This window comes from Cariama cristata, unplaced genomic scaffold, assembly GCF_000690535.1.
Source record: "Cariama cristata isolate BGI_N322 unplaced genomic scaffold, ASM69053v1 scaffold33286, whole genome shotgun sequence".
Classification (NCBI taxonomy): domain Eukaryota; kingdom Metazoa; phylum Chordata; class Aves; order Cariamiformes; family Cariamidae; genus Cariama; species Cariama cristata.
Genome location: NW_009622128.1, coordinates 13165 through 27145, shown reverse-complemented (window position 1 = coordinate 27145; position 13981 = coordinate 13165). Strand labels below are relative to the sequence as shown.

Here is a 13981-nt window from a genome sequence, read left to right as displayed (position 1 = left end):
GGTCATGTTCTCATCCCTGCTGCTACCACAACAGAAATCATTACAGAGGTGGGAAAACAGCAGCTACGCAGACACACACCTACACGGCCAGTGCTGGAAAGGTGCCTGCTACTTCTGAAGTTTCAGCAATCGTAAGTGATTCAAGGGAAGCGAGAGCTGGGGGAGAGAGATACAATAGCCTTTCAGGTTTCTTTATCATATAGATATGCTACTCCTGTCCTTAATCATCCTTTTACATCAAAAATTGACCTGGAAAGGAGGAGCACCTAAAGCTTTAGCAGGTGAAGCTTTAACAGAGATCTTTTCTACTTGACTTGATGGTCTCATCACACACACTGATAACATACACTCCACCAGTTTGCTCAATCTCCAATGTTTTTTTCATATGGCAGAACATCATCAATTGTCTCTCTAACACAGAGGGGTGGGCAAGACCTGACTACCTAGTGTTTAAAAAAAGTGAAACTGTGGAGATTTCTTTCATATAAGTACTCTGGTCTTTATTGTTTAAATGTGTCCTTCAGCTTTTTTCCTGCCCCTGCTTGCATTACTCCTCGCGAGGTACCTGCCTGCTCCCCCAGCAGCTGGCTGAGGGTAGGGTGAGGCTGATGAGCAGCTCCTTTTCCTCCAAAAGACCAAGGCCATCCTCTCCCTCTTGAGCACGAAGGCACGCTGCTGGGACAGGCGAGCACCAGCTGCCCAGGGAATATCTCTTCCCAGCACTGAAGGCTCTCCATGACACAAACCCTCGAGCAATGCAAGCAGCCTCACACATGGCAGAGAAAGAGAAGGAAGGATGGCCTTTTGCAAGAAATTCATCTTTATTGAAGCAATCATGAGTCACATGAGCTGCCAGCTGGCCTGAGGAACAACAATAGCAGTGGCCTGGACAATAGCAGCTGGAGCTCACAAGGGAGATTGTCTCTCTCCAGAGAGCAACATGCTTAAGAATACACATATAAGCAAATCTTTCCCCACTGCTCAAAAGTGGCTATGTTGGCAAACGCATATCACTACTAAACCCCTGCTAGACCGAGGCGTGTTGGTGACTGCCAGGAGGTAGCTTGAGTAATGCTCTGAAGCAGTTTGAACTTGATCTTGCTTCCAGTGAAGTTAATGGTGAAGCTCCACTGGTTCCAAGGGAGCGGGACGAGGAGCGATAGCCTTTTCCCATGCCCTCAACGCAATTCTTTCCAATGCAAGATATTGTCATGTTAAAATGTTAAACAGGGGCTGTAGGCTGTACTGCTCTTCTTGTATGTGTACCTTGTATGTGGGGGTTTCCATGTTTATCTCAATAAACAATTGCTACTCACTATTTTTCAGGGCTAAAAGCCACAACGAAGGCGAGAAGTGAAAGCTGTTGTTGGTTCAACAGACATTTCACATAGCCATATAGTTTACAGCAGGTTTTCCAGCAGGTGCTACATCTATTGCAATGATAGGTTTCAGCTCAGAAGTGGCTCTGCCTCCTTGCAATGAGGGCAAAGCACGCCACAGAGCCATCCTTTGAGCTACACTGAGTGCCGAGTTCTTCAGCTGATTGAGGCTTTTTAAATTTCTGGTTATTATTGATAAGGTCATGCAAAGGAGGATGTGGGCTTGGACATTGTATTGTTTGACCTGGCTGGAGATCAGTCCTCTTCTCTTACAGATTTCAACTTCAGTCCTGCATGTATGTGTAATATCAAAGTCCTTTTGTATTGCACAGCAGCACAGTGGGTTCGTGAAGCTAGATAAACACAGCGCTGAGGCTGGAAGTTGAACAAGCCCCTGTGAAATCAGTGTGGCATCAAGCTCTAGGAGGTTGACTAAATGCTAAGAATTAAAAAATAAGGGTGTATTGCATTAACAAGGAGAGGAATAACAGAGGGATATGTCCTTATGCTGGTCATTTGTTTCAAAGCTCATGCACTGCTTTCTGATTTTTTTCCGGATCTCTACCAAAACCTCTGTAAATCTGGCAGTGTCTGAAAATGGGGGAAAAACAGTCGATGGTTGTTGGCTGCCTACATATTTGAGCATGATCAGAAACGTGCCCAAAGCCAATCATTACAAACATCCAGGCTAGGAGAGCACATTTCCCATCAGCAGTGACACGCTTTGCGTCCATGTATTTGCTGATAGCACACGATCAGTCCCGGGCTGTGATCCAAAGCCATCTTCCTGGGAACACTGCATCTTTGGGGATCACAGGGAACTGCTCAGATGACAGCGCAAGAGAAGTTTTATTTAATGCTGTGATTTTTGCTGGGCTTTGTGTCCTGCTTGTGGAGCTACAACCCATACGTCCCCCGGCGAGGTGATCTGCATCTCCGAGCCCAGGTGCGCGTCTTAGTCCTTGTCCGTTTTGGGCGAAGGTGTGGGACTGCTCCTCCGCAGAGCATCGTCTGCTCTGACCAGCTCGGAAATGCATGACAGGTAGTAGTGCAGGAAGGGAAAACGTGTGACACACATCCCACCACCTTCCCGGGGGAATTTGTGGGTGACTTCTGACATCTTCCTGCGCCAAGAGCTGGCTCTACCTGCTAGGGATGCCCGGGCGGCAGGTTTCTATCTCTCTCGTAGGACGTATTTGCCTTTCCGGTCCAGGTTGCTGCTGAAGCGGATGGAGAACCAGAGGAATGAAGTTAGGATCATCCCATAAACCTAAAAGGAAATAAATGAGATGGGCACACAATTAAATGCGAACTGATTATGCTACTCCATCTGTGCAAATAAGCGATCATAAATGCTGCCTGTTAGTCCACTTGACACTTCTGAATTTATGTATCGCGATGTCACATTTTTCTTAAGAGAGCTGTTGTTTCAGTAAAATGGTGAAAACCAATTCCAACATGGGAGAAAAAAAACCCAACCCAACCTGTGGTTAAAGCACTTGATTGGAATTAGCAGAGTAGGGCTCAAACTCGATCCTAAAAATACCAAGAAATGAGATGAAACCAGGAAATTCAGATATCAAGTTCCTGCCACAAAACATTCCTCTATGCAAACAAATATTGTATCTCTCATAATAATAGCCTTTTGTAAAGATAACATAGGGAGAAAAAAAAAAAACCAAACAAACAAACCTCATGTACTGGAAAAAAAAAAAACCCAAACAAACAAACCTCATGTATTCTTTAGAGTAAAAAACCCAACAAAACAAAACCAACCCTAAAAAACCCCAAACCCCACCCCATGCACGTGCAGAGTTGTGAATGCAGAGGACAGTGTACTTCCTCTGTATCGCGATGTTCTGCCTGGTATATCCCACATCGGGATTGACATGGGCAATGGATCGAAGGTAAGGCTGCTGTGGGAAGGATAACAAGGGCTGTAACAACATGCTCTTTCCTCAAAGTCTGCCTTAACACGCAAGCGCCTTTGCTTGCTGCTTGATCTGGTGACACGTGTGCATTTTTGGCCGAGGGGCAGTGACATCAGTCAGCTATAGCCCTTGTCACACGCTTCCTTTGCATCCTGCCATCACAATAGTGAACCGTGCAGCGAGATTTCCTCTAGCACGCGCTTCAAAGACAGCCGCTTTATCTGGCTATAGCATCAAGCTGTGAAAAATAGATAGAGATAATAAAAAGGCTCCCGCTTTTGTCTGAATATAGCTGCAGTGAAATTCCTCCTGTACCTGAGAAAAATTAAAAAGCAACACCAAATATTCACACGTGACTTTACATTTATGGCTCCATAGCCATGCCTGATGGCTTTCCTAATGTACTACTAGCACTGTAAAATACAACAGTGTTTGTTCCTCCAGGTTTTATTTAGATGGAGAAGAGTCTTCTGACCCATCATTGTGCCAAGGCAGACAGAAGTGATAAAACAGTCTCCAAATACACATTGAGATGGGAAAGGTCACCCCAGCTGGGGAGCAGTATGGAGGTATCACAGCAGACCAAACCCCCCTTCATGGCGAAGAAGCGAGTCTCCTGGCATGCACTCTTTTCACCACCCCTGCAGGGCCCTTGTATAGAGATAATTACAGTGATACACGTCTGCCAAGCAGTGGGTGGGCATACGAGCAGGCTTGTTTTAATTAGCGGTGCTCTCCAGCTCCGAAGGGACGGTCCCCATGCAGCCACCAAGCCCCCTAACCGCTGAAGGACACACTCCTCTCGCAGCATTTCATTTTTTCTTTTGTCCCCCTCAAATAAGACTCACAAATTCAGTACAGACCTTTTTCTACCCAAGCCATCCTCCGAAGATGATCCTACCCCTCCTCTGCAAGATCATCTTTCAAAGACAGCACCTGGGAGCCCAGGCAAGATGCTCTGCTCCTCTCCTTTGCAGTCTTCTCCTTACGAGCCCGTGCTTCACTGCCCGAGATGCACCTTACCAGGTTCATTAGCGCTCATTAATAGGATGAGGCCGCATAGCTCTTCAGCCCCCCTGCTGATGCTCAGTAGCTTTCAAGACCTTCCAGCTCCGGCCGCACAAAGTGACTTCCCAGGCTGAGCTGGGAGGCAGCCAGTGAGCGCTGGGCAAGGAAAGGCAGCAAGTTTCCTAAAATACGGAGCTTTTACTGCATCTCCTTTTCCACAGTCGCTGCCAGCTTCCTACCTGATCTGCAATCCCTCTGCCAGGTGACACGGCCTCTCGCTTGCAGCAGAAGACGTACAGGCAAGCCTGAGGGGATGAAATGCAAATGCTGCTGCACCCAGGTCCTGCTGCTCCCCGCTCCCAGCCTGGTTTGGGAAAAAACCCGTGCAGCGAGCCTACTGCTGCTGGAAAACCCCTCCATCCATCAGCCTGGCCAAGACAGGTCCTGGCCTTTTCTTAATATCCACAGTGGAGTCCACCACCATGTTTCTCTGCTGCTAGTCTCCAAAATCACCCCAAATTGTAGCTTCTGGGGGCTAATTTAGGATATGCTTTCCCCGCTGGAGCCTCCCTCTCGAGGCCAAAATGCAAAGGAACAGATATAGCTACCGTGAAGCCGATGGTGATGCCTAGGAGCGTGAAGACAAAGTCCATGTGCTTCTTCAGGAAGTCCTGGATCTCTTGCAGGCAGTCCTGGGAGGAGAGAGACACTCCTTGCAGTGTGGCAGCAGCTTGGAGGGGGGGCTTTGTCCCCCCCAACAGCACTTGCCACAACCCCAGATGGAAAGGGAGGCAAGAGGGGGATGCAGCATTGCACAGCTGGGCTGCTCTGTGGGCAGCTCTCCTGTTTTTTCTGCTGCTTGCTACAACTTGGGACGACAAACACTGCGGTATATTTTCTATTACTACAATATGCCTACGATTTTCTTGGTATAAAGTGTTTTGGACTGGGGGGGATGCATGTGCGCACAGGTAAGTGGTCACGCAAAAGCTTTTTTCTTTCCACTCGCTGGAAAATGGAAAGAGGGAAGTGAAAAGATGGAAAAGCAGAGCACACCATAACGCTAAATACGTTCCCCAAAGATACTAATGAACAGCTCTATTTTGCAAGGTGTCACAAGCATTAATATACATTAGTCTTAAGCATGCCAGCGGCCCCCTGGATATCCCGGAGGTGTTAGCCAAGAAAGCCATTTCAAAAATGCAAGAGCATGCCCTTGGTGAAGTGATTTGCAGAGTGAGGTAAGAGCACTCAAAGCCAGGGATGAATGTAGTGCAGCTACCAAACTCCGCTGTTCCCTGGGTTGCAAAATGCATCCTCCCTCCCACCTCCCCCGGCTTGCAACCAGAGGAAACACAAACCGTCGGCGGCGGGGGAACAGGGTCACCCATACGGTGCCTGGTTTTGCTCTGCTCTCCCTTCCTGCTCTTTGAGCCCAGTTCAACCCTACTTTGAGATGCGGCGTTCCCGGAGGCAGTGCTTTGAAACACCGCTCCGCGGGCTGACGCATGCCTGCGCATCACAGCGTCCTCTTAGCGCTTGACATCTTTGCCTAACAACAATGTTTTTGTATAGCTGTAGCAACATGGTTTTGTTTGTCCTTGGGACGACATACGTGTTGATGCTGGCAGCTTTAGCTACTTCAGCTGATTTGGCTACTCCAGTGGAAGAAAAATAATCATACAATAGATTTGCTCAGAGAGTATGAAGTCTAGTTGCGGCTTCAGCGCAGAGGCAGTCTAACACTGGTGGCTTCACCATCAATCTCACCGAGATACTGCAGAGAGGAGGAATGAAGTGTACTTGATGAAGCTACTGATGGGCATCGTCATTCTGCTTCATGAGTTTCTCATTTTAATACATATTTAATTCCCAGAGAAAAAGGAATTACAGCAAATTCCACATTTGCTGATAGTGGGACACTTTTTTTAAGCCTCAGAAACTAGTGTCACGTGGAAAAGTCCAACAGTTTTCTTGAGCTCAGATACACGCCCGTGATATCTCACACTCTCTGCACGCACAGGAGATGAGGAGGAAGCTGGAGAGAAGCGACAGGCTGCAAGCACAAGCATTTTGAAGGCTTTCCAGAGCTGCGAAGGAAACTGCATCTATGGGTCTGAGATCTGCTGATCCACTGGGGCTCCTCCAGTGAATGAGACGCCTCCTTATTGAAACAACAAAACCCCAACAAAACAAACCCCAACCCGTAGCAACCCCAAAACATGGAAAAGCCACAATTCTCATTAACACTTAAACACCAGTGAGGTTTTAACAGTTAGCGAGTAGCGGCACAAGCCCATCATGGGCTGGAAGAAGCCTTTCCCTTACCTGTCCTGCATCGTGCACCTGGCCAGGTGGACATGTCTTGTGCTCGACGTTGGTCGTGTCCCCAAATGGAGAGTGCTTCCCGCAGCACAGGAACTGGAAGAGAAGGAGAGGTCTGCTAGCCACCCACCCCGGGCAGGGCTACACAACCAGGGCTGCAAAGACCGAAGCACATAGCTATGCAATTGGCAACGGCAGCCGTGGAGGTTAAACTTGGAGGAGATGGATGGATCTGGCCCCAAAGTTGCCGGTGCTCCTCCAGGACTGGTGCCCAGGGCTGGGGCCAAGCCTTCCCTCCATGGTCACACCAGCTGTCACACTGGCTGCTTGGGAAAACCCAGGGATGCACAGAGTCATGTTTCCAGTGCTTGTTAGGGGCTGGGTGGGGATCCCCAGCAACACCCACTGTGGAGCTGGTTTCCTATAGCCAGGGTGAAGTGGCCAGCTTGGACCTCCAGCAGAAGGGAGGGGAGAAAAAAAAAAAAAACCCAAACAAAAAAAAACGAGTAGAAGGACTGTTGCTCCATCAATTACAGTGGCTAAAATAAACAACTGATGAAGCTGGGTATTGTTCCTGGTTCTCCTTGCCAAGCGCAACTCTGGGCGTGTGGCTCCACAACCCTGCAGAGCAGAGCAAGCCCCCCCGCGCCTGGTCACAGCTCTGAGGGCCACCACCATCGCTGCAATGAGAAACATTTGCCCTTTTCTGCATTTGGAGAAGCACGGATGAAAGCAGCTTCAGAAAGTACTTGTTACGATGATTTAAGAAAACACAGAAGGATAAAGGGAATTGCGTGGGAGGTGGCTGGAAACAGGCGAGCGGAGCTGATGTCCCCATCCAGCCCTGCTGCATGCCATGAACTCACTACCCAAACAGGTCCTGCTGCGCGAGCAGACGGCATCTCCTTCGCTCAGTGGAGACTTGGGAGTTTCTCACCACAGGGGACATCATCCTCCATCTCCTGTGGCTTTGAGGACAAGCATCCTCCCTGTGCTCTGGGCAACCACCCTTGCCCACCTACTGAGCTACAGAGAAGTCCCCTGCACCAACAGCATCCTGGGTGGTGGGTTTTGGGAGCCTGCCAGCAGTCTCCAGCATTGCAAGAGGTCATGTAGCCTCCAGTACTTCTCAGCCATAGGCTTAAGGTTAAACAGAAATAAAGTCCAAATACATCTGCTGGATAATGTGGAATTCCCTCCCTCTCTGTACCCAACCGGGAACACCAGAGAGGTGTATATCCACTTTCTCGTACCACAGATAGGGAGCACAGCAGAGGCCCTGCTGAGACAGACAATATATACGTCAACTACGGTGCGGAAGCTTTGAAGACCTCGCACCAGAGCAATGCTCAAGTAGGTGGCCCTTTCCTCCTGTTGATAATCTGGTCAGTCAAACCTGGGAAAGAAAGAGTAGGGAAGGAGAAGCAGACTTCATAGCAGGCTGGAGGACGTGGTTCCCAAGGGAAAATGGTGTTGCAGCATCCATGAGGCAGGGCACAGGCATCAGCCCCAGCCTGGTGAAACCAGCGGGAAGATACCCCAGGGTGAGGTTTTCTGCTAAGGCTGAAGGAGAACTTACTGCTTCGTGGATGGCAGTCAGCTCGTGCCTCCTGAAGCTGGAGGTGTTCCTCCTCACCTCCTCGTACACAAGATCATACACATCCATCATGCTGTCTTCCACCTGCGATGAAAGCAGAGATCTGTACATGCAAAACACTGACCGCAGTCGTTTCTGAAGGGAAATAATGCTCCTCTTGCATACGCCCAGAAGCTCTCCCAGGTATAGCAAGACAAGCAGTGCAGCTATTAAATGACCACCATGCAGCAGCATGAGCTGGTGTACAACCCACCACACACCACGGGGTACCTACAACATGGTGAGTCCCACAAGAGAGGCTGCGATGCTGCCTGTGTACCACCTTTTGCTGTGCATGGACCCTTTGGCATCATGCTAGGGTCTCACCAGCTGGAGCTTTTGGCCAGTTTTGGATTTAGCGTCAGAGAAGAATTCAGCTGCATGTGACTGGTGTGCCTCCGAGTCCCTCTGCCAGGCAGGGATGACACTGTCTTATCTCCCCATCCTGATGGGGACTACGAGGACAGGCACACATGACCATGAAATGCTAAAATACAAAGATGAGAGGACTTCAGAGGGCTGGTGTTATCCCAGTGATGGAGCAGTTCTTCCAAATAGAGCCAAAAAAATAACAGAGTGATTCAGTAGTGAATCAGACCCTAAATATTTACCAAATGTGTGAGAACTCTCAGCTTGACAGATCCCAGCCAACTCCCAGCTGGGTTTCGAAGGAAAAAAATATGACAATTGCCTTCAGCGCCTGGAGTCAAAACCTTATTTCTTCCTTTCGTTTTCCCTTGCTTCCTCAGCAGCATCGATCCGAGTGGGGCTGCAGGCAAGCGCTTGGCTTTCAGGAGGGAAAAATCGATCGGCGAGAGAGATGGAGCGGGTGGCCATGCGGGGAGGGATGGGCGCTGCGGGAGCAGAGCCATTTCTCAGCGAGGCTTTTCAGCTCAGTCTTAAGGGGCTGCGCTTGGAAATTACTCTAGGGGAAAAAAAACCCAATGCTGTCTGCTCAGGGGTGAAACCAGGGTCATTCGAGGTGATTACAGCCGTTGCTGCAATACTGCTCTACCCTGCCCGGCTGTCCAAAATGCAAGCAACTAACGGAGGTTGATAACCAGGGAGGGGAGAGACAGGGGCTGAGAAGATTACTGTAGCCGACGGGGTTCCATGCCACCAGGAATAGAGTTGAAAGGCTCACATCAGAAGATTTTCCATGGCTATCAACATGGCATAGAAGTGGAGGGGCTTGGGGATTTCTCGGTGTTTATCTGCAGCAAAGCTGCCGTTGCCCCAGGACTCTCCATCACCCATCACAAAGCAATCAGTAGGTGAAGGCAGGTGCAACCCAGCTTTAACGAGAAAGGTCCAATGACGGACAGATGGGGCACAGATATTCCAAGCCAAGGAAAAAAAAAACCAAACCTGTAGCAAGGTGGGCAATGCTGAGCTGTCCCACACAGATGAGGAGGGAGGATGTTGATTTTGTCACCCCTGAGTATCAGAGCGCATTGAGCAGGATGGGTGCAGCAGTAAGGCAAGATCTCTAGCAGACTTGTGCACCATCCTTCCCCCGAGCAAACCTTAAACCCCAATAAAAAGAAAAACATCCAAGCTTTCCTAACGTCTTGTGGGCCATGAAATAGCTTTCCAGCAGCAGCAATTAAATAAATGGATTCAATAAAAAGAGCGTCCATTTCCACTGAAGAATTGGATTAAGAATAATTTTTTGACCTCCTATTGTGGCCTTGTGTTGCTGAGGAAGGAAGGAAGGACAGAGCAGCTGGCTTCTTAACCCAGGAGATTATTACCTTTAGAATATCCCAACCCCAGTCTAAGATGCAGGAAAAAAACCCTATTTTGTGTTGTGACAACATACCTATGGGTCTTGGTAAGGTAATGGTGCTGGCGTGTGCAATTTTCCCCTTTTCGTATTTATCATTAGGCTTAGGATGCTGAGCTTCTCTCCAAAAGGCCTCAATTTGGATGACTTTTTTTTTTTAAAAAAAAAAATTTAAAAAGGGTTCAAGCAAGTTGCTAGGTTCAAGCAAGTGTTTAAGGGTTGAAAGCAATCCAGACGTTTAACTACTTCTAAAGGTCTACTGAACTTCGAGCCAGGTAGTTTTAAGCCCTCTGCCATTGCCGGGCACATTCCCCAAAACTTCACAAAAACTGGCAAAAATACTCCTTTGACTGCAGTGAGTTTTGGGTTAGATCTAGCTGCTTACTTTACAACTGTATTCAACTTAACCCAAGGTAAGAGGAGACTTTGTCCAGTGACGCTTCACCTGCAAAGACCATCACAGGCTCCCTAACAGCAAAGCACGCTCTGACCATGCCACCAGAACCAATTCACCATGCAGGAAAGTCAATGCTCATTAATGTTTTCTGCTGATAAAAAACCTCAGGGGCCAAGTGTAGGAATGAGGCCTGAGGCCATGAGATCCGTGGCGAGGGGATTAAAGAGGTGTGGTAGTTGCAAGATGCTGATGGAGTCAATGGGCTGCTGATGGGGGTGACAGGCTACCAGGTGGAGACCAGGTAGCCCTTACTGCTATATCACTTGCCCATGACCCACAGCATGACCAAAGGTAATCAACACCCTCGTTATCCCTCATTGACATAAGAAAAATACACCAAACTGAGAAAGTGGCTGCCCACTGCCCCCCACTATGTAGGCATCAACAGTTAATTTGACTACAGTCTCACCTCCACTTCTCCCAAAAATATAAATTCGGCATTTGAAATCCTCCATGGCAGAGGATGAGAGCATGACCTTCACTTTGTGGGCAAGTCGATGAGCTTGCTCCTGCCAGCTGCATGAAAGCACGAGAGGATGGATTTGATCAGGAGAGGTCCTGCCTGATGCAGCGGTGCATGTTTGCACCTTCCTCATTATTTTAGGTACTGTGCAATGACATGAAACATTGAGACTAAGGCTGTTTGAAGGATACGAGTGGATAGGAAAGAACTAAAGGAACAAGATATGGCAGAAAATTATTCCAACTGTTGGAAACAGCAAGGCAAGAAACCCTGAGCAGTCACCATTTCACAGCCAGCTCAACTGCAGTGGTGGAGATGATGATAAGGGTTATCTCCAGGTACATAATGACTACTAAAGACTTCAGTTGCACCCTGTTTCTGAGCTTGCTGGTGAGCTGGCTTCTCAGTTATTTACTGATTTCATTTTCTCAGGCAGCCTTCAAGAACTGAAAGCACAAGAGATTAAATGGAAAATGTTTTATAGAAATTATTTCCTTTTAGAGTGTGTGTCTGGGCAAGCCTAAGAAGACAATTTGCTGATTAGTCATGCTCAGCATTTCTATCTAGTAATAATATCCAGCATTTATATCCAGCCATTATCTGAATATGCTATTCAGATCCTAGTAAGGGAATATCAAACTACAAAACCGTTTTTTAGAGAGTGAATTGACTATCGTTCCTCCACATCATCTTTCTGATTTTTGCTAGGATCATTTGATTTTGGAGGGGAAAATTGCTGTCTTCACACAACGTGGCGGTCTGTTGTCAAACATTACTGTAGAGAGCTTCCTCATTTAAATACTTCAGAGGTAGGTATAAAGTACTAAATCTTAGTATTTATTACTGGCTGTTTCCTTCTGTGCAGGAGACCATGCCACAGAGCATACGAGAGGTCTGATTTAATAAGAGGAGACATACAAGAGCAAAAGATTGCACTAACGAACCATCATCTTAGCAACTTGTCTGCTTGGGATGGGGTTTATGTTCATACTCAAGAGCTGCAGCCGAACTCTGAAGCACCGGTCACGCATGGCAGCATCTATCCAGCCCAAAATGTCATGCTAACTCATGCATGCCTAATGATGTAAAAAATAAAACCTGAAAGCATGAGACAGTCACCAGGTGGTTTCATGACCTATCCTGATTTGCAACATTATTTTATGCAGCAGACCCACGTTCATTGCTATATTTTCTTTTGATCTGGGACACAACACAGTGAAGAGCTAGACTGCAGCACTGCTTTGTACTCGATTGCCATCCTCAACACATTCCCATCACACACTCCACTGACAGGCAACTTTGAGTCCATTGCCTCAAAATAATTTTCTTTTTCCGTTTCTTACACCAGGTGTGGGAGGAAAAAAAAATAGTAAAAATAATCAGGGGGCTTTCTCTCATGGTTAAGGGTGCCTTTTGAGTTGTTATGCTGATACTGTTAATAACATGCTTTAAGAAACCCATAGCTGTGCCCCATCCCTTAACTCAGACAGTAGTTAGCACGTAATGGACCGATACAGCTGAAGAGAAAGTCTGTGTGGGCTTCTTTTTGAAAGGTCTTACACTGCCCCCACACATAAGCATCATTATGGTCAAATGGGTCTTCCTGCTCCTAGTGACATGCTGTGACCCACACTGCTGGAGGGGCATTTCTGGACAAAGCTCTGCCTTGGAAGGAGACTGCGCCCGTGATGCTCATCAGTAAAAACCACCAAGAGCTGAAGATAAAGCATAAGCTGGGCTTTGGCTGAAGAAAAAGATCTCCAGGTTAAGTGATAATGGAGGTCACACCTTACAGCAATTCTTTTCCCGGAAGAAGCTGGGTGAAATGTTCCAGCTCTAAATTAGTCAAATAATTGCTGCCTCCCATTTCTGTCTGCGGTCCTTAATGAAACGTTCATTTAGGAACGATATCAATGGGTTGCTGGATACAACAAATGGAAAATCACCACTGAGATTGACGCGGCTGACTCTAGCTGACTCAATAGAGTAGCATTTTTCACTTAAAGTAAAAGAAAGAAGGAATTTTGAGATTGTTTATCATTCTCTAAATCCTTTATCCCCCAAGAAGCAGAATTTATGACTGCAGGAAGGCATTTACTCTAAGCCATTAGTGTTCTTGCCCTTGGCTATTAGAAACTAAAGCAAATTTCAGTCTTACTTCCTTCAAGAGGAGCACTGACATCTTCGACTTAGGTTATTTATCAAGGATAATTTTAACCTGTAACTGGATTTGGAACAGAAAGATCAGAGAAGGAGGGCAGCCTTCATTTCCTGATCCCCTTGCAAGCCAGAGGTGTCAATGAATCCCCCTCCCACTGCCAGTGAACACCCCTGCCTAGGCAACCTGAGCCAGTCACCCAGATGGACGTTGGAAAACTAACGTAGACTTGTACCAAGAACAACGCTCTGAGACTTACTCAGTGAACCATCTTTGCAACAGACATCAGCCAAAGATCCTTCTGCAAAGCTGGAGCTGAAGGAGAATATAGTAAAAGGAGATGTCAGGATTGTCTCAAAGACAATCCCATCTTTCTTCTTTCTGCTTAACAGGAATGCTCGTGACATGGCAGGGGAGGAAGAGAAGCATGGCAAGGAGAAGGAGGATCCTCCTCTCTCGTGGCTCTTCGTGCCTTCGAGGTACCAAACCGAGCATATGAGCTGCAGCCTCAGAAGAAACTGCAACCTCAGCATGTCATGTTCTCGCAGCGTTGCCCAGGAGGATGTACTCACTAGCATCACCCAGAAATATCCCTTCAGCAGTGGCTACCGCAGACTCCCTCGCTCAGGAATAAACCGCAAGTTAGTCAGTTAAGATGTGAAACTGGAACAAAGTGGTTAACTCACTCAAAAATCCTTCCTTGCTCCAGAAACACTGCTGCATTTTGCCATCTCTGTCTTTCCCTTCCTCCCCGGTGTGCAGAAGTGCGTGTGTTCACAGCATGTTAGGAAGGGGGCGGGGGGGGGGCAGGTGTAATTCCTTGGGTTTGCATAAAGCA

At 47.6% G+C, this 13981-nt stretch overlaps 1 protein-coding gene across 1 annotated transcript in view; it reads right to left on the bottom strand.

Moving 5' to 3' along the window:
* Positions 1–2553: 2553 nt before the first annotated feature.
* The window catches only part of TSPAN32 (tetraspanin 32), a gene marked incomplete at its 5' end in the record, with an annotated part of 20087 nt that continues 8659 nt past the window's right edge, over positions 2554–13981 (bottom strand). The window contains 4 exons of the mRNA XM_009702236.1: positions 2554–2649; positions 4927–5010; positions 6647–6739; positions 8223–8324. Of these exons, the coding sequence (XP_009700538.1) occupies positions 2554–2649; positions 4927–5010; positions 6647–6739; positions 8223–8324 (375 nt within the window). The remainder of the gene's footprint in view (positions 2650–4926; positions 5011–6646; positions 6740–8222; positions 8325–13981) is intronic.